Here is a 20,510-nt window from a genome sequence, read left to right as displayed (position 1 = left end):
CCCTCTCTCCGTGAAAAAAAAAAAAAATGGTCATATTATACATCGCACCAGTAAAATGAACTTTGACCTCTACTGGTCAATGCTGGTCTAAAGACATCCATACACTGTTTCCTCATAACTAATCCCTCCTTTCACTGTTCAAACCACCAAACAATATACTCTTGCTCCTTTGCTTGTTTCTTCGTGTGGTTGCTTGTTGCTTTTTTCTTCAACCAACACAGCCTAAAGATCATAGATAAAAGCAGATGTATACCAATCCTCATGCAATATCCGTTATGATGTTAGAATAACCGCGCTCCATTGTATTGTCATAAATTGACAGAATCTCAACGGCTGCTTTCATAGTCTGCGTACTCCAGTACAAGAAGTATCATAAAAAAAAATAATGACATAGTAATAATATTGCGATGAAGTCACGTGACTCAAACCAACAGGGTACGTGCGTCTTACTGCCACAGTTGCTTGGCAACTATAATCTTTGCAGTTCTATACAGTACGTGCACACCCTGTCTTAATTCAAACTCAGCCTCGCGGAGGTGGAGCCACGCAAGTTGATTCGTCATACCGACTGCATTGTATTAAGGCATTATTAAGAGAATAATATAGTGTGCTATCGTGAAAGTGAGAAACTCTTCTTCCATTGACTATAATTAGTGAATATATGTGTCAAATGTTTAACCCAACTCCATTCTTGCATATCTTACGCGGTGCATAAAAAAGAGATCAGCGCATATTCGCAGTACTGGGTACATACATATAAAAAATGGTTACATTGTTTAGTTGTGCTTCATTGAGCGAAGCCATGTTTCCATTTAAAACAGTAGGCAGCTATTTACTGAAACAGTGAAACGGACAGATTCATATATTTGCGCGTTTACGAGAGAGTTGTTTTGTGCTACATAGGTTGTTAAGACTGACTCAACCTACAGTGTGTCCGTGCAAACTGCGGGTAGTCAGTTTCTGTGAGTTTCAACATGCATGAAAAGGCCACGGCAAACAGTACATCCCGAATGTCCGTTGCAAAGTGAAAGATCTGCGACGTAGAGTCCTATCACGGAATTGTTGCCCCATTGAACTCGTCTAGACATGGGCACTCGAAGAGATCATCATAAAGCACGCCATCAACGTTTGGGGTAAGAATACATGAAATCGAGTCGTCACTGTCCGTGTCTGTTTTCTGAACTAGAACGGCTGGTGGGTGAGAAGTACGTGTTATACATGGACCCCTGTGGGCGAGTAGTTCAGATTGACCATCCTTATGTGGCCCTGCGGATCCTCGTCTATGTGGTGGTTATACGGAGAATGTTGGTAGTTTTTAGAATCGCTCTCGAGGTCGTAGTCCCTTCTCGAATTCATTCTCCTGTCGACTCCACCCACGGCTGCGCCGTACCGGGAGGGGTGGTCGAGGTTTCGCTCAAGCTCCATGTCGCGGCTCCGGCGATCGCGTCCCCTATCGAAGGCCCTGGCAACCTCCAACGTGTCCATACTGTGGATGTCAATGTCTCCGTCTGCGGACATTCGCATGTCGACGTCCATATCGAAATCAAGATCCATGTGGGCGCTGATGTCTGTATCTCTACTCAACCTAAGATCACTTCCCATCTGATATCCTCTGTCCCCTTCCACGTCAAGGTCGACAGCCATGCGATGCCGACCAAAGTCGTCCTCGTCATCAAAATTGGAGTTCATTGACCTCGGTCGGCGAGGCTCGACATCCTGCACATCATGATATTCATTTAAGTCATGAATGTCTCCTTCGTCCAGGGGCATGGCTCCCTGCAATGGTCTACCGTAGTCGTACTCTCGAGGAGGCGGCGGCAATGGGGGAGGAGTGGAAGACGGGGGCGGTGGGATGTCGAACACGATGCGGTCATCTTGGAAGGCTGTCGATGACACCACATCAGGCATTAGAGTGAAGTAGGGATGGTCTTCCACGTTGCTATGGTAACTGACCCTGCTAGGATGATACGTCTGGCTGCGATCGATGAAGTTGTTATGGTTGTTGTCGTTCCGCACGTGGGCGTTGACGTGGGTCTGCATGGGCTCGTGGTGGATACGGTCGTTGATGCGGTCGTAGAAGTTGTCGCCCAGCTCTGGCATACTGCGTCGCATTGCGGGTGGCACGTGTCCATTCATCCTCGCCCCATGTTGGTAGGGCGCGTGCGTGTGGGGACCGCCGTTACGTCGCATGTCGGCGTGCGGGGACTTTTTGTGCTGGAGCTCTTCGTAGATTCTGTCCGAATTGGACAGAGGGCCCTGGAGGGACTCGTACTTCCGGTCCGGTGAGGTCTCGAAGATGTTATCCTCATAGAGTTGTAACGGTGGCTCCGCCATCTCACCAGTCTTCTTGGTTTTCCTGCAGTAACAATTAAGGGCAGGAGGAACAACGATTAATCACTCGCAGTGAAGCATCTCCATCAACATCCATTATAGTGACGCTTTTGGGTTACGACACAACGATGTTTGAATGCCCTAACCATATTCAATTATCATTCGTACTGACAAGAAAGTAATCCTCTTCTGATGCTTGAAAATGATATATGAGGTAGTGATCAAGGTTCATAATTATTCTTCCTTCATTCGATAAGAATACGCGCGAATACAGTCATATTCAGATCTATCATAGACATCAGACAATATGAATGAATAATCCAAATTTTCCATCCCTGCATCCTTCTTTGCATCACAGATTTATCCCGATTACGTGGCAACATCTACTGAGAAATACACTGTTTTAGGTGAAATAAGGATATCTAACGAGAACAATTAATGATATATAAACAAACACAAAAAACAAAAAACAAAAATCACACACACGGGATTTTGATGATTACGTTGGCTAGCCACAAGCTTTTACAACAAAATTTAAGACACATGAAGACTTATAACTTACTTGCGTTTGGTGAACAGTAACACCAGAATGAGAATGATGATGAGAATTAACGCCACCAGAGCAGCGGCTGCAATTGGAATGATGATATCCATTCCTGTAAATTTAGAAAGAAAAATAACAGGAGGAAAAACATGACAAACTCAGAATATACATAGTTTCAATATCAGTATCAACGTACTGACACTAACAAACGCAATGAAATGTGTTATTGTTATGTCCCATCATGCAACATTGATTAGAGGAAAGACAAAATAGCATGCGAACCGGTTATGAGTTAAAACGAGGACATCGATATTTATCATTGGTTGCATGTTCCGTTTGAATCATGTTAGTCCACTGATAAACCCTGATGCTATAACTTACGGATGAAGAACAATTATTACAGCATATCCCCACTCTGTTTAAAGAATTAATATTTAATCAAATAAGACTCACGAAGATTCCAGGACAGAAAGGCAAAGAAACAAAGAGAAAAAGAAAACAGACCCATAAGTTTTGAAGAGAGGAAAAAAGGAATAAAGAGAGGGGGATGAAGAGATTGGATTAATAGGGGGAAAATGAAAATGAAGAGAGAGGAGAAACGAACGACAGGGTAAGCAGGGAGGCTGTTATCTATTAACGCAAACCAACGCACCTAGACCGTTGTTGGGGTTGCCTATAGGGGGCGGGGTGATGCTCCCTGTCCCCCCGGGGAGGACCGTTTGACCCGAGGTCCCACCCTGGTTGGGATTGCCCGTCAAAAGCGGCGTGCCAGAGAGTCCTCCTCCCCCTCTCGACGTTGAGGGCGTGCTCCTGGATGACTGTGGCAGCTCAGAGCGTGAGATTTCCGTCGCGGGTAGCGGAGCTACGTTAGTAAGGAGATAAAAACAACAATAAAAAAACAACACAAATTACTTAAACTCGCACTTACCCTGTGAAGGAATTCTGTATTCTTTTCTTACATGAAAATCGAGACATATTTTATTATTCCTTAAGTTTCTATCTTGTTAGAATAACTCTTATCATTAATCTAATCTTGACAGAGTGCAGGGAGTGCACGAATTCACTTTTTTTGTGCAGTCTTCGTTGCAGTTCATTTACTCCGCACTGTTGCCTATCCAACCAAAAAACAGGCATTCAAAGAACTTTAACACTGTTGTAGAAAGAATAGCAACATCATTTGAAGGCAAACGGGTACGATCCATGAGTATGCACACGCGTTATCATTTCGTCATTTGTTAATGGGTAGTCATAAATGATAATAATCGTTTTCGTTGCTTTTTTTTTCTGTCGAACTCTTCCATAATGATCAATGAAAGAAATGTATACCACATCTCCCTCGACAAGAGCCCAAATTAAAAATCATCATTATTTTTTTTTTTATATTCACTGTTTATTATGTCCTTTTCCACTGACATATTGCCAGTGTCATCACCGCAATCAAAATAACTAACACAAATCCACTGGACGAGAGATCTAAGTACTTACGATCTCCCTCGAAGATGTCGACGAGTTTGATATCGTCGATCACGATGTCACTCTGCACGCCATTTCGAATAGCCTCCAGTGATACCTATGATAAAGCGAATCAAGTGTAAACTATCATGAGCAAAGGTTAGAGTAAACGTTACACATAGAAATTATTATAATCATGGCATGCAGATCTCATAACGCGGATTGCAAACTACAATCATCAGAAACGTTGGTGATAGCTATAGAAATATTATTTGTGCATCCATCCACATTATTGTGGGTGGCAGTATTCCAATGAATTCTTGGAGAATATGGTAATATGTTTGTTACTTCAAGTGGTCGATTTCTTCTGTTTCACGTTACATAATGAATATTGTATTCGTTGTTTTATTCCGTTTCCATGTCACAGTACAAAATATTGAAAACAAGGGTCCCTGCTGAAATCACTGCGGGTTGTTCTTACTCACTCCCCTCGATCCACATCTACTAAACTCTTTATGATAACAGGGCAATAATAGCAAAATAAAATATCATTAATCATAATTGTTACACTTGTTTTCCTATTGCCAATATACTGTATTATTATCATTTGCTTTTGCACTTGATTCACGCCAGTTCACTTTCTTGTACAAATCTTCATTTTCATTTTTCAATAATTTCGTATTGTTTGGATATGAATAATAAAATGAAATGATGTGAAATTATTAGGATTATGATTAAATTTAGAGAAAAACAGAATTAGACAAAACTGAGCAAAAGAACATAGCAAAACAGAAAAATACGAAGTTACTACAAACAATAAATGCAATAAATATAGTACAAATATAATGTATTTATTACCTTAACAGGTTCGCCGGAGCACTCCAGTGGTATGACCACCTGGTGCCAACTTTCGCCCTGGTTGCCGTCCACCGACCACGTCCGGTTGTACTCCCCGTCGCACAGCAGGTACACGCTCAGTGTGCCCATGTTGTTGCGGGACCCGTACCCGTCGTACATGTGGTAGGCGAAGCTCAGCTCCCCCTGTCCCATGCGGAAGCGGCGCGGGTCCATCGGGAGCGTGATGACCGCCCTGTAGCCCTGGCGAACACCGGGCGCGTTGGCATTGATGAAAAAATAGTTGCCTAGGGAAGAAATAAAAAAAATCAAATGAAACAATTCAATGGAGACGTTTTCTTATCAAAAAGAGTTATGATTAGTAATCTATGGTATCCACGCCTAGATGAAAAAGGGTGCAAGAAAAGTCGAGAACTTTAAGAGCAAAGTATTGTAGTTTGAGAGCCAGCGAGTTATATTAAGTTACCATGGCTCTCTTGTGGGGATTTAGAAGTGGTAGCCAAGACCATGGTAGTAGTGACGTAGAAGTCCCATAGTATTTGCATCAGAGGTCTAACAAACTACAGCATATTATTTCCTGTTGTGTTTCCAATGAGTCAAGAAGTGATCTTTTTCCTTCCGGAAAAAACAGAAATGTCTTCCGCAGTTAACTCGTGTTACAGACACTTGTCTCACATGCCTTTATCACATTTCCTGTGTTTGTTTGTTTGTTTGTTTGTTTGTTTGTTTGTTTGTTTGTTTGTTTGTTTGTCTGTCTGTCTGTCTGTTTAACTGCCATCTGAGAAGACGGCTAGATAGCCCATTTCATTCAGTTGCAATAATAGCTGGTCTTTCATAGCTGGTTCCAGTTGGATGTAAAAAGGCAGAACCAATTCACTGGGTTAAACACCCTGCTCTTTGCGAAGAATAATTGGGGCAGAATCTTGTACGTGCACGAGTTTTGACTCTAACACACGCTCACGGTACCTCCATTTTGTTACCTATCCCAGGCTGGGACAGAGTGTTTCGCCTCTTACTAGAGGGGACCACTCGGTATGATTATAATACACAACATTGCTCAGTGGGACCCGGGAATCAAACCGAGGTTCTTGGGATCGTAAGGCAGACGCTCTACCGCCCTGGATTACCATCATTCACTATTCTACGAATATCTTTATTATAGCATTAAACAACTAATCAAAATTTGCACAATAACAGATTAAGGGAAGAATGGTGCTCACCACTGCTATTTTTAAAGGTGTGATCGACCTCCGGCCCTGTGCTCCACTCTCCTTGCCATCCGTGCCCGACTTCGAAGTCCATCTCATCGTTGCGTTCTTGCACGATGGCGTTTGCACAGTCATTCTCGAAGTTGCAGAAGAAGAGCACTGTACAGGAAAAAAAAAATCAAAGTGACAAAGAGAATGATTATTGTAAAGTGAAATGATGCTCAATTGTAATGAAGTGTAATGAAGTGAACAATTACAATCGACATTCTACAGAGGAAAAGCCGTGTACAGAGTAACGTTGTTGAAGAAAGGATACAGCTCTGGTTAGCTCAAATGCTTTAAGGAATTGTCTGATATCTTATAATTGGTGATTAAGGAAGACATCGCTTTCAATCATGAAATTCCCATAAGACAAAGCAGTTTGTAGGAGTTGTATCGGGAAGCGTGTTTTTTTTTAGACGGCACAGATTGGGGAAACTAAAAATCTATCGGGGACCCTATCCCTAAACCTAACCCTAATCCTAATCCTAACCCTAACCATCAAACCCTAACCCTAACCCTAACCCTAACCCCAACTCTAACCCTAACCCTAACCATAACCATAACCAATAACCCTAACCCAACGTTTTTCCCATAGGTTTAACACGCGCCATGCCCCAATCTGTGCCGTCTTAAAAAAAAAACGCTATCGGGAAGTACAGACTGACCGAGTCCTTCATTATTATGTCACAGCGCCACCTTGCGTCATCTGCGCATCATGTTTTCATCGTCATTGGTTACCTACCAACTACCACGAATTATCTTCGTGGCGTAATGATGGCGAACGCAACATTAACAAGTGGACGGGGGAAGCTGCAGTCCCCTCACGGATACGCCTAGGGAATATTGAAAGACTTGCAAGTCTTTTCTCATTCCCCCCTGAGCATTATTGAGATGGTTCGGAATTTGATTATATCTGCGACTGGAACTGTTTGAAAGAGAAGCGCACAAAAGCTCGCTCAATCTCCCAATTAAAGCGCCTAGCTCGCTGCGTGGTGTCATTTGTAATGCTTCAGTCGACACCATCTCGAACGCATTACGCGTCTCTCTCTGCATCATTCCAGTGGTGAAGGGAATGTAAGGTGAATAATTATGATGGTACCATGCCCACACAATATATACACACACACACACACAAAAAAAAAAAAAAAAAAATCTTTCCAATGGACGCAATCACACGCGTACAGCATTGGCTATATATAATGCCATGCCATCATTTTCGCTCTCACATCATACACGGGCTTCATTACGGACTCCATAAACTGAGCACAAACGGCAAGAGTGAAAAAGAATATCTTCTTTCCCAGTGGCTTGAAGAAACACTATCTAAGCAAGAGTGACAAAATGATTGTCGTATGCAAAGTGCTTGCAATGATCGGAGGTTCACGTCTTTGTACGAATGAATTACACAATCACCATCTATATCGACAAACGTCAACCCATCTTCAACATAAACACACGCAATCATAAGCACACAAAAACACGAAGCTTACCTAAAAACAGATGGTTAAACAAATAGATAAAGGAAGACATTATGTTATATACACGGTTCAAAATACGTATTTTCTTTTTCATTTTAAGTGCTCGTGCGAAAACGAACTGCAGTGAGTTGCCAATCTGCTTTAATACTTTTGTGAGACTGATATCACTATCTAATAATGAAGTATCATCAGGCTTAAGATTATTATATCTTCCCCAAGGTTCTGATTTATAGATTGAGTGTTCATTGTGTAACTTATTGTCGCTTTCCTCTACCCACTCCGATTAGCTATAAAAGATAATAATACTGGCAGTATTCCCGATATAGACGGCGGCACCTATATCCGTCATCCATCGCCAATACATTTGACGTCAAGCGTTAACTATCCATCCACCCAAAACACAGCCAAGCCGCATTATTGACGGACCCCGAGTTGCTATGGCAACGCGTGGACGCACCCTCAATGCACCTGACAAGCAGAAGTAATGTTCTGATATGTGATATTAACTGAGGGCATTATTGTCGCAAAAACCATAAAGGTTATCGGGGGTAAATATAGGTAGCGATTCGGTTGTTGTGATTCGCAAGACAACGAATGAAATAAAATGAAATTCATATACCGTTTTTTGTTTTGTTTTTTCACTTTCGTCTCTTTTACTCAACAGCGAACATGGATAGTTAGTGCTTAGAAGGATTTGTAGTGTAAAATCACTTGGCATACCAGCACTATTTTTAGACAACATTTAGAGCCCTATAAATGTTGATATCAATCCCCTTTTCCCTCTTTTTTTTTCTCTCTCTCTCTTCCTTCTTCTTTCATCTCCTCTTTTCTTTCCGTCTTCTTTAATTGGCAGTCTGCACTCATAGTCATGGCAACAACTCTCGTTTTTGTTTTTTTTTTTTTCATTTTACAGCGAACAAAGAACCCCTCAGTGACCTGAAGGATTTCTGTTCTTTTCCCACAGCAGAGAGTAAGGAAAGGGATGGGGAAAGGTAGAGGGTAAAAGTAAATTCATGTCTCCACCCCCTCATAAACAGGAGAAAAATGACAAAGGTTTTTTTTTTCTTTTTTTTTTTAAGAATACCATTCGAGACGTCAGATTTGACGATCATAAATAATAATTGCCAAGATCCCCGAGGCCCAAAAATAAGAGAGAAGGTGGAAATGAAAAAAAAAAAAGAGAAGTGAAAGACATTGGAAGTAATAAAAAAAAAAAAATCATAATTTAGAGGGAGTTACCTGAACAACCTGCGAAAACCTCGCGAGCAGGGGGAAAAGCACAAAGGAGGTGGAGGGGGTAGGGGGAAGATGGAGGAAAAACGAGGTGGCAAATTGGCATTTAAAAAAAAAAAAAGAGAGGAGAAGATTTTCAAAGTGATGAGGACCAAGGTTTTACGCACTTCGTGTTTTTCACAGTTTTCCGTCAAATGTATCACTGTCTGCCACAGGCCTTGTCACCGGTGTGATTGAGGACTCGGGCCCGGCTTCAACGCTGAGGTCGCAATAACAATATCACATTAGTTTTTTAAGAGTGTTATTTCATTCCGGGGCGCTGGCATAGGGTTGGGGTTAATCAGGTTCCTTACGCCTTGCCAGGTATAACCTCCCCCGTCCCTCCCTCTTTGCCCCCTCTGCAGCTTTCGAATCTTTTGTTCCCCGCGCATTTTAAGTTAATTATGGCAAGAAATAGCGAGACCATTACCTCCCCCTCGGCGGAACTCGGCTGTTGTGACAGCATGATGTATAAAGTTGTCCGCTTCATAAGTATTCGTGAACGCTTAACATGTTAAATGGCTTTGTCCCGGGCCACATTGTGGGCTTTCTTCTTTTCTATCCTTCTCCTTTTCTCCCCCCCCCCCCCCTTTTTTTTTGGGGGGGGGGGAGGGGGGAGGATATCGTTTTGACAATCATTGAATATTACTTCAACTTTTATCAGAATATGCCTCTGGATATCGATCCAGGTCTAATGAGTTTGAGTCGGTTAGTCTTGACTTGAGAATAGCCTCTAATAACAATCAAAAAACTGTAACAAGGAAGCAACAGGACTCGTGAAAGAGGAATTAAAAGTGCTTTATAGTTCAAAACTAGATGGATTCCAAAATGCAGTGACTATATAAAAAAAAAAAAAAGATGAAACGTGATAGTTGATCTTATATGTGATACTTACAACCTTATTTATCGACCGTCTCGACCACTGTTTGTTGAAACTATTACAGTCGAAATCAAAGCATTAACAAACAAATTAGGAGGTCGTTTCCTCTTTAGGAAATAATCGCCCTACCCGAACGGGTACTCACGCCCCGTGCTCGCCAGCGAGCACTCGAAAACTGGATTACGGGACAGTTCGTGCCATTGAGAGGGTCGTTTTGAGACACGACGTACGCCCACAAAGCCGTTGTTTCATCTGGCCAACACGGAATTGCGCCCGCAGCGGTAATTGTTCCAGACGTCTTTATTGATAAAAATCATTTCTCATAGCATTCGGCTTTGCTTTCGACAAAATTGGATCAGGCATCGTTAGGGGGAAAGGGAGCGGGAGAGAAAAAAAAAATGCTAGAAGTTCAAGCGAGCCGACAAGCCAAAGAAATACAGAAGAGCGTCAATGCAGAATAATAATCATAATTTGGATTAATCCTCGTGTCTGTCAGGAAGGATGAATGAAACCCGCAAAGGAGACGTTATTAGAAATGAACTTATTAATTTGATATTCGTCAGGTGGACGACTCCATTTGCAATGCGGATCTAGAACACGTCATTGCGTGCGAAGAGCTCAGCTGTCCGTCGTTCATTCAAGACATCGGTGTTCGTTAGCTATACCAATATGAATTGTGTGTGTCAGTCAGTGTGAGAGATAGAATGTCGTTCAGTGAATTGGCACTGCTATCATATCAATGATTTCGAGCCCGAGACATCATGGCTGCAGGTTAGATCATACAGGAACAACTCTCCTCGCGTTTTCATCTTTCCTAGCAGCTGATTAGAATTAAGTCTCGAATAAGACACTCGACGTACAATGTAAACCTAAGCCGTTGGAGTCATACTTAAAGGCAAAGTTACTTCTACCATGTCTAGGAAGCGGACAGGCCTGGGTATGATTTTTTGGCAGGCTTGGCAAGACACGGAGATACACAAACGAAAAGAAGGAAAAAAAAAAAGGAAGAAAAAAGAGGGAGCTTAACGAATATAATAATAATAAAAAACAAACAAAAAGAGTCCAATTATGTATTTCAAGACAGGCAGATGGAGTCGATACTTACAAGGAAACAGAGAGACAGAAAGACAGACAGAGAATAGAGCACATCCACTGAGAATAAATGGAACATCGTCAGTGGTAACGAATATAACTTCGATAGTTCAAATATACACGACAGCGGTACACAAGTACAGAGAAAACAAATAAGTCTACATTTTGACAACGTCTGACGTCTCTTTCTGAAGGACTTTATCATGGGTTATTTTTCAAAAACTTCACCAAACTCAGCGGGGCGGCAGAACAAGGCTTCCCTGCTACTCGAAATCCCACCGAGATCTCCGGCCGGATCGGACAGGGCGGACCGGCCGTACCCCCACAAGTCTTTTCGATATCGTGTGTGCGACAGAATCAACATTCGACGGCCGAGTGCATGCACTTGAAAACTGGGGACGCTCACTGATGGACGCCAAAATGAGAAAAAAAAAAGAAGAAAAAGAAATCTTGTTGCGTCGTGTTCTTCGATCTGAAATCAGGAAAAAATGATATAAATTTGTTTGCGTTGAGTTCTGATTCCCCCTCCTTTTCTTCCTCCTCTTCCATGTTCTACCTTTATCATTCCATCAGTCTGCATGTTCTACTCACTCTAATGTAGATATCAATTCTCTTTTTCCCCCGCTATAACAGTTGTATCTTTTATTCTCTTCACCATTTCACCCTGTAATGTCGACTCCCTCTTCTTGAAAGATGATCTTAATTCTTCTTTTTTTTTCTTGTCACATACTTATTTTTTTTTTCCCCAAAATTTTCATCTGATTTCAAAATATCAGTATATCAAAGTCCAGTTTACCTTTGGGAGCAGTGATTAAAAAAAAAAATAAGATATCACATTCAATGCATAGGCCCTATTTGTAGGTCTGTTGTATTACAAAATCATCCTATACCATATAAAATGTTTGCAATAAAGCTTAAAATATAAGGAGATATCAGTTTTTTTTTTCTGAATAAACCATAACTGTAGACGGTTTAGTCTGGAAACATTTTTATTATAATTATTGTTCACATTTTGTGTATTTAGCAATACTTGGCATCAATTATACGTATTCAATTCTTTACAGAGGTTGTTTCTATCCCTAACTCACATTTTACAACCATTTTAAAGCACTAATGCTGGGTTTTTGTTTCATCTGCAAATGGTAAATTATGCCTTTAAATGGCAGAATATTGTGAATAGAATATGGTTCGTCAGCCCCAATGAGTAGACAATATGGAATCTGTGCACAATTACAGTGACGTGCCAAACTAGACTAATGGCGACGTTGAAATACGTATTGGGCTCAAAATGTGCTCTATATTGGCAAGCGCGGTATACAAAATTCCCTATCTCTTCTTTGTAGTCTTTCAATCATTCTCTATTATAGTCCTGCAAGATCTACGGGGCATGACGGGCTTCCCTTCAAAGAAATCGGCATGAATTCAGAAGGTAATCCCCCGCCATCGGAATCCGATCTCCAGCCAGGGTCGTGCAGCTCAGTGCAGGACAAGCCACAAAGTGGAACGGTGGTTTTTCTCTTGCGCCATGGAATTTCACCAACCTACACGGTATACCCCGTGACTTTTATGGAGGAGGTGGAAACTGAAATGGGGGTAACCATGTCACATGTTTTGCACAGAAGGCGGCTAAACACTTAACTTTGAATACGCATCTCACGGGCGTTGACAATATCAATGACTAATTGTTAGTGGAGTAGCATTTCCCTGCAGTCAATTCAAAGGTGAATCGGTTGAATCTGTGAGTGTCAATTCTCAACAAAAACAACAATAACAGAATTAGTGCCGGGGAGATATAACCATTCACGAAGACAATGTGGGAAGAAGAGACTGAAACGAAAATTTATCCAAGGCTGATATTTTAGGCATTCTGGGACACTCCACAGCACAAGAGCAGTAGCCAGTATGCTGCTTTAAAATTGCTTTATGCGACTTGCAACACGAAGACAAAAAACGATATAGGTGCCTACCTGATAATATAGGGCCTACCATGTAGGCCCTACATGTATGTGGTTCTTTCATGTAGGCCTACACACGTCATGTGTGGAAGCATTAAACATGTTAATGCAGCGTACTGGCTACTGCAACTATGGTGCTGTGGACTACCTATTGGTAACGCCCCAGCACATGCCTATTAGAGGCTGGGGAAAAAAAAAGTCACTTTAAACGCCATAACAAGGCTGACACTTTTAATACGGGGGGGGGGGGGGGGGGTGAGATTATGAAACATAGATAAGATACAGAAACGACGAACACATGACCTAAAGCGCATCAGATGAATCCAGAGTGATAAGCGTACCAGATAGTAAAGAGATAGACCCTGGACATTCTTTTGACATTATCCTTTTTCCACCCTTTCACTGCACTAATCGGATTGGAGCTCAAACCCCGGCTGGCACGAAAAAAAAAAAAGAAAGAAAGAAAAAAAAAAGGTATTTGTGGCTTTCCATTGTCTGAAAACAAGACTGCCGTAAACGCTGCAAATCTCCCAAAATATTAGACACCGCTGACAGACAAACACGACGTAACAAGTGTGTCTTTCAGAAAGGAAAGAAGAAAAAGGGGACGGGGAAAAAAGCAGTAAACTTGTTTATTCCGGAGCAGGCACTCAGAGGGGCACTTTAGTGATGTCACGGCACAGTTCTTTCAGAAAATAAGTCATTTATTCACGGAATCGCGATGGTTCCAGTTTGCGGTCAATAGGGATGGATTGTGTCTTATTATTGCCCACTTTTCAACTCACGATTGCTTTTGTTCACTTTTTCCAAAGACATTGCGGTCAAAGAAAAAGGAATGATAAAAATCAAATAAAATGTAATATACATCACAGATGGCGGTTGTAGAGATTTCAGATGAATCAAACTACATAGGCCTATTACCTAAACCTTTCCATACATTAATACTACAAATTTCATAATGAATCTGTTCATCACCTACGAAGCGCGTCCTAGCTGTAGTTAGCGACTTTATCGATATCTCACATCGTGTTGGCAACGGGACTGTGTTGCGGTATCACCATTACTACATTCTACATATTGTGTTGTATCAGTAATATAGGCCTACACGTTCGTGTATTCCTAATATGATATGTGATGTTCTGACGCTACGATGAAATTATGATATTTGGTAGTCATGTGAATGATAAGCGACAGACAAAATGGAATAGGGTAATGCACCAACGAGAAGTCAAATTGTGTAAAATGAATAAAAAAAAAAACAATATCGTGTTTTTTTTTTTTTCATGTCTGCAAATATTTTCAACTGAGACACTGACATCTTACGAACACGAGAGGTCGCGCACAGTCATTTTCGCCACGCAGTATCTAATGATGGAGCTACAGCATCCGTGAACCACGGCGATTACCCAAGCACCCCACCTCCAACCCATCATAAAGGCGGAAAAACAAAAACAATGTTGGGGTCAGTGAACTCGAATTTCATCGACAAGTATCACATCTCCCTCACCCCCCCCCCCCCCATGTTTCGCTCTCTGAAACAACATCGAACGTCGCTGCCCATCACCAAGGTAACTGCACAAAAATAACACCGAATCTACCAATGACGGCAACGCGGGTGCACAAGCTGGTCAGAATTTAAAGGAGGAGAAAAAAATGTGAGGGAGGAGGAAGAGGAGGAGATGAAAGAGCAGATGAGTTGTGAGATGAAGGAGAAAAAGAAGAGACAAGACGAGAACATGAGAAGACATGATGGTGGGATGGAAGGAGACGGTTATTGAAGAGAAGAAGACCAGAAGACCCCATGATGAGAGGAAAGAGAGAAGAAAACATATAAAGTGTGAAAATGAACTGAGAGAAGAAAGCATCACGGGGCGTGAGGGTAAGTAAAACAGAAGATTTAAGAAAAGGAAACCAGAAAAAGGACAATGCATTCATAAGGACAAAAACTACTATAGGAAAAACAATAAGGATATGACGAAAAAAATGAATGCGGAAAATGAAAGAAGTTTAGAGACGGGCAAATGATAAACTCAGAAAGAGAAATTACTTGTTCATGACTGTCGACTGTAAGCAAATACTCTTCACTGACTTCAGCAATTTCAGCTATCACGAGGCTCTTTAAAACCATGAAAATCTATGAGAGAAGAGGTCACTGATCTGGCAAGAGGAAATTTATGATGTCAATTTCTGCTAAGGGAAAGGGCAATTGAAGAGACAAAACACAAGTACACGAGCACACACACACACGCACGCCGTCATACACAATCACAAAAAAAAAATAACAAAAATGTTAGCGAAAATAAAAACAGGAGAGGACGAAATCCCGTCTTTAGTAGGGCTCACGTTTATGGGTGGTATGGAACCTTCTGGGATTGGTGACGCAAGCGCGGTAGATAAGCTAAATAAAGTAGATCCATACTTGAACTATTATCCTCTAAAATGGTGTTTGTTACGGAGAACGACGGAAATCATTTAAGCACAGATTTCTCGATAGTATATGGTGACCTGACGATTACGCCCTACTCCTTCAGTTTGATGCATTATACCTTAATAATTAACCATCGAATGAATACTTCAGATACACATCGTAATCATAAAGATTGATACATAAATGCCATGGAAAATGACAACCGCGATTCTCAAACGACAGTGATTCTTGGTAGCACGTTCAATAGAGATATCACAGAAATTTGTCATCATCATTCTTTGCTTGTGTGATTCAATTTATTGCCAATGAAAGACACAACGTGCGAGCTGAGTAATGTAGGCCTACAGGTTATGTCATGAAAAGTACGATTAATCTATGCATATCAATATTCAGTGTGTTCGTATAGAAGAGATGTGGTGGTTCACAGTTACTCTATAAACATGCTAAATTACTGGAACACCCCAACACCCATCAAATCTCATGGGAAAACATATAAAAGTTTTCCGATCAATTGACACCATTTATATACTTACAGCGACCAGGAGGGCGGTTATCGTTCATGCCTCTCATTTCTATTCCTTAAATCTGACAAAAACAGAAGGTAATTCACAGACTTCTATCTTCCCTGATGACAGGCGATCAGTTGATCCTTGACATAATCTCAAAAAAAATATCAATCCGCAAGTTTCTCCGTGACTGCCACAGTCATCGTGATCTCGTATGAAGAAAGCTACTACAGGTGACGAGCACCGTGCATGCTTGGTACCAGCAGAAGTCAGCACCAAGCGCACTTTAAAAGCTGTTCAGTTTGTCTGAAAACTTTGGCTGCCAAAATGTTTATATATAAGTCTCTTCATTCAACGAGGCTCTTACAGGGATTATCTATTGATCAGACAAAAGGATCTGTGTATAAAGACCAGCCTCTAAATAATATTGTGGAACAGGGAGGTAATGCAGAGGAGTGCACAAACAATGAGGCACGTCCACCGCTCACTGGGCATAAGGAATGAGCCGAATTCATACGCCAGTCTCGGCGGCCTTTTCAACAACTGAAGAGGAAACTTCGCACAAAACAGAAAATACATTCAGCAAATCACACGGCAGGGTGGGGGGGGGGGCGAATCATAGCATAGCTAAATATAAATCCATTTATGGAGCTAAAGATCAGTTTCTCCCACCTTCGACACATTTCGAAGTAGACAAAGAGATCTATGTTATTGAATGCTCTCTCCTAAGCTCACAGTCCCAAGATTTCTACTTCGTAACTTCTTGACGCTCTGATCTATTTCAGTCAGTTTGTCCCCTGCGAGAAAATGGCGACTGCTCTATTTTTTTTAGGGTAGCACCTCATATTTATCACACGACAAAGAGGTTCTTTGTATACAACCATATACTGAACACGCCTGTCTGTGTTTGTGTGTCTACTTCTCTTTAACCATCTCAAAATCATCGAATAATATCACAAAGAAGAAGAAAAAAAAAAGAAATTTGTTCCGACTCGATTTCTTCTAAACAATCCGCGCGTGCTTTATCAAGTTGCGCTCCGATATCTCTATCGGGAATAGGCGACATTCTCACGAAGTTTGTACTCCGATGGTATTTTAATTGTGCTCTCCGTGGAACGCCGAGCATAAATCAATGTCACGGCGCAACCGCTCTATCACCACATGCCCCTCAGAGCGCCGACTGACTATCAAAACAAAATCATCTCACATTCTGAGGGCATTATCAGCACCTTTTGGTCATTTCATCGCCAACATTCTGCGGGAATTACGAATTTGATCGCCTTCTTGATTTACGATGGTCATAAAATGACGACCTAACAGTAACAAAAATTGAGGGATAGGTGGCATAACATGGAGTTGACGAGGGTGGTCCGCCGCTACGCCTTACTAGTGGTCACTTGGCCGTTGCCTGAACTTTATTTCTTGTAGGATACAGATAGATTATGACAAAGAGGCTAATCACGGCAAAGCCACAAACGGCAACAAAGTCCTTGCGGACTCCTTAACAATAGTACGATTTTACGTCATTCGAGTGTTAGAAAAGGGTGCGATTACCTGTGTTTGATCAACCGAATATAACACGCAAAAAAAAAAAAAAGGCACGGCGTAAGGTCCATGAAATCTTTGTATATCGTTGGTCTGATGCATTTACAAACTACACAGTACTAAGCATAAACAATGGGGAAATTTAATCCCATCTACGCGGATGAATACATTTTAGATTGCTCAGCTCATCATTACTTAAGGGGCTAAGAACGTAAGCACTACGTCATGATAAAATGACTGCGTTGATTATCCCTACACGAATCACTTCAACAAAGATTCGAACGAAAAAGAAAGATAACAATCGAAATAGAAAATCAACACATATAAAACGCAGTAGGCCTACACTTGCGAACATACCCATCAAACATTAACTGACACAAACAGAAACACTCAAACGCATTCCTCCCATCAGCTTTTAATATTTCGTTTGCTTGAATTATGCTTGTTTCCATATCGAGGAGCAGTTCCTAAGATGTGTAGGTCTAGCCTTTTTATCAGTGGTATACATTAGCAGTGCTTGATACACAATTTTCCTGAAGTCTGTTTGAAACGTTTGTGTCCATTGGGTACAAAGAGGCAATATTTACTCTAGAAAGATACCCACATTCGCCTTTCCATAACACCTTCCAAATACACCTGCTACAAAAAGAGGGGAAAAAGTAGATATTCAGGATGCCTCCGCATTTTAACAGCCATCATAAACAAGAGATTAATCCGACTGCCGGTGTAACAAGTATTTGGTAAATATTTGCGGACGATGACACTGCCCATTTTAGCAGCGGTCGGAACAGGTCATTCCACCTAAACGTCGTTATAACATATCACATCTCTCAGTAGGTCGTAGTGTCTGTCACCATGTGGCCATGTTAACGTGTCAACTCAACGTGTGTTTATACACACATTGTCATTGCCGTAGTCTTACTGCAAGATAAACTCGAGTATTTATTACATGTATTGGATATACTGCATATTATTTCAATCTGTCTATCATTTCGTAACGTGTATCAATAAAATAATGTGCTGTGAACAATAATATTGTTAAATTTCAGTCGAACACTAAATTAACGCTTATGAAAAGCAAGAGAGCATTTATTGTATCAGTGCAGGTGACCTTTAAAGAGTCGTGAGTAGGCCTACATGTAGTACTAGGTAAACACTTCAGCCAAATTATCCCGACGGGTTGAAAAGAGTAAAGTCATAAAATACACTGGCCCAGTGACCTAACCCGCAGTCGGTGGACTGAAGTTCCTAGGGCAGTGTGTAGGGCCCTACACTATATAGGACCAAAAACTGAAGCACCAATAAAATCAGTTACAATGAGCAGCAGCAGTGAGCATGAAAGAACTTAGAATGAGAGGGGGAAGAACAAGAACGTATACATGGAGTGAGATAGGATTGGAAAGAGGAAGAAGAGAAAATGAAGGAAAACAGGGCTAAAAAGGAAGAACAGAAAATGAAGGAAAACAGGGCTAAAAAGGAAGAAGAGAAAATGAAGAAAAACAGGGCTAAAAAGGAAGAAGAAAAGGAGAAGAAGAAGAAGAAGAGGAAGAGCATCACCAAGATAAAAAAGAAAAGCATAAGGAGAAAAGGAGAAAGAAATAAAAGGCAAGGCAACAAGAAAGAAACAAAATATAAATGAATAAATGAAGATTGATATATAGATAGATAGATAGATAGATAGATAGATAGATAGATAGATAGATAGATAGATAGATAGATAGATAGATAGATAGATAGGTAGATAGATTGATAGGGAGAAGAGTGGTGAATCTGCACAGAGCCATGAATGGTTGGGGACACTTCACCAAGGACTAGCAGCTGAGACATTCGGCCCTAGGTTTCCCTTTTGACTCCCATACACATATTATTGACATCTCCCAAAATGGTTATAATCGTTTGGCTCTGGCTCCAAGGAAATACATTTCCACCATTTCCCCCACATGGTAATCACATTGACTCGCCCATGAGGGGGGAAAGAAAAAGGGAATACACATGGTGTACTCCGTCAGCGATGCGGGAATATTGACGTATGATGAGTGATTTATCCCCCGGACCATCTTCTGCCTTCGGCAGTTCACAACTACAGCGCGTTATGTCCTCTTTTGCCTGAAGTGAGCCAGGTACCACCCGAATCAATGAGATGTGTGTATGAACGATGGATAGACCAGTCCCATCCCCTTGAATAGAGCCACCAGCTCTTTAATATCCCACGAACAAACTAGTGGGCGGCTGCAGGGTCTTATGGTCATGTTGCAGATCCATGATTAAACTGTCTCATCACTGTAATCACAGTCGTTATTATAACTGACGTACATTTCATATTTTGTTTTGCTGTTTTCGTTGTTGCTATTTTGTTGTTGGTGCACAACATGTTTACAGAATAATTGCTATTATCAGAGAATGTTAGGACGCGACATCGCCCCAAAGTAAAATATGGTAATGACGTAGTCATTTCTCTTATTTACATTGTACCATAAAATTGAGAATGATATGAAATGTCTCATTACAGAAAAGATAATTACACCTGCATATAGCATTCAACACAAATCGATCCACATTGAACGCCCTGGCATAGTATTCCCAGGACCGCGGGTGGACGTAAACATCTCCTGCCGCTTGTTCATTAATGTTGGGGTAGCATGCTTCGTGTGAGGTATGGATTCATGTATTGTGAAAACAAAAATCAATACACCCAACCAACTCCAATTAAAAATCAGTTCGATCTGTGCCAACCACAATTTTATTTTGGTCCCGTGTGACAGACACAATCCGCAAAGGATCGCATAATTGCAAACAGAAAAAAAAAATCATGATAAATATCAACAAAATCAGGAACGATTCCCTCGTGCGACGATTAAACTGTAAAGAAAAACTAATCGTGCCTTCGTCTGATCGCGAGAAACTAGAATAATTAGATTCGAA

The 20,510-nt window shown here is 41.2% G+C and overlaps 1 protein-coding gene across 1 annotated transcript in view; it reads right to left on the bottom strand.

Moving 5' to 3' along the window:
* Positions 1-1,211: 1,211 nt before the first annotated feature.
* Positions 1,212-20,510, bottom strand: part of LOC140234306 (uncharacterized) — a 126,106-nt gene continuing 106,807 nt past the window's right edge. Inside the window, exons 2-7 of the mRNA XM_072314369.1 lie at positions 6,403-6,549; positions 5,186-5,469; positions 4,361-4,445; positions 3,528-3,737; positions 2,894-2,987; positions 1,212-2,356 (exon numbers count right to left, since the gene is read on the bottom strand). Coding sequence (XP_072170470.1) covers positions 1,213-2,356; positions 2,894-2,987; positions 3,528-3,737; positions 4,361-4,445; positions 5,186-5,469; positions 6,403-6,549 — 1,964 coding nt within the window. The 3' untranslated portion in view covers position 1,212. The remainder of the gene's footprint in view (positions 2,357-2,893; positions 2,988-3,527; positions 3,738-4,360; positions 4,446-5,185; positions 5,470-6,402; positions 6,550-20,510) is intronic.

Source organism: Diadema setosum, chromosome 10 (assembly GCF_964275005.1).
Source record: "Diadema setosum chromosome 10, eeDiaSeto1, whole genome shotgun sequence".
NCBI classification, from domain to species: domain Eukaryota; kingdom Metazoa; phylum Echinodermata; class Echinoidea; order Diadematoida; family Diadematidae; genus Diadema; species Diadema setosum.
This window is presented reverse-complemented; position numbering and strand designations above follow the sequence as displayed.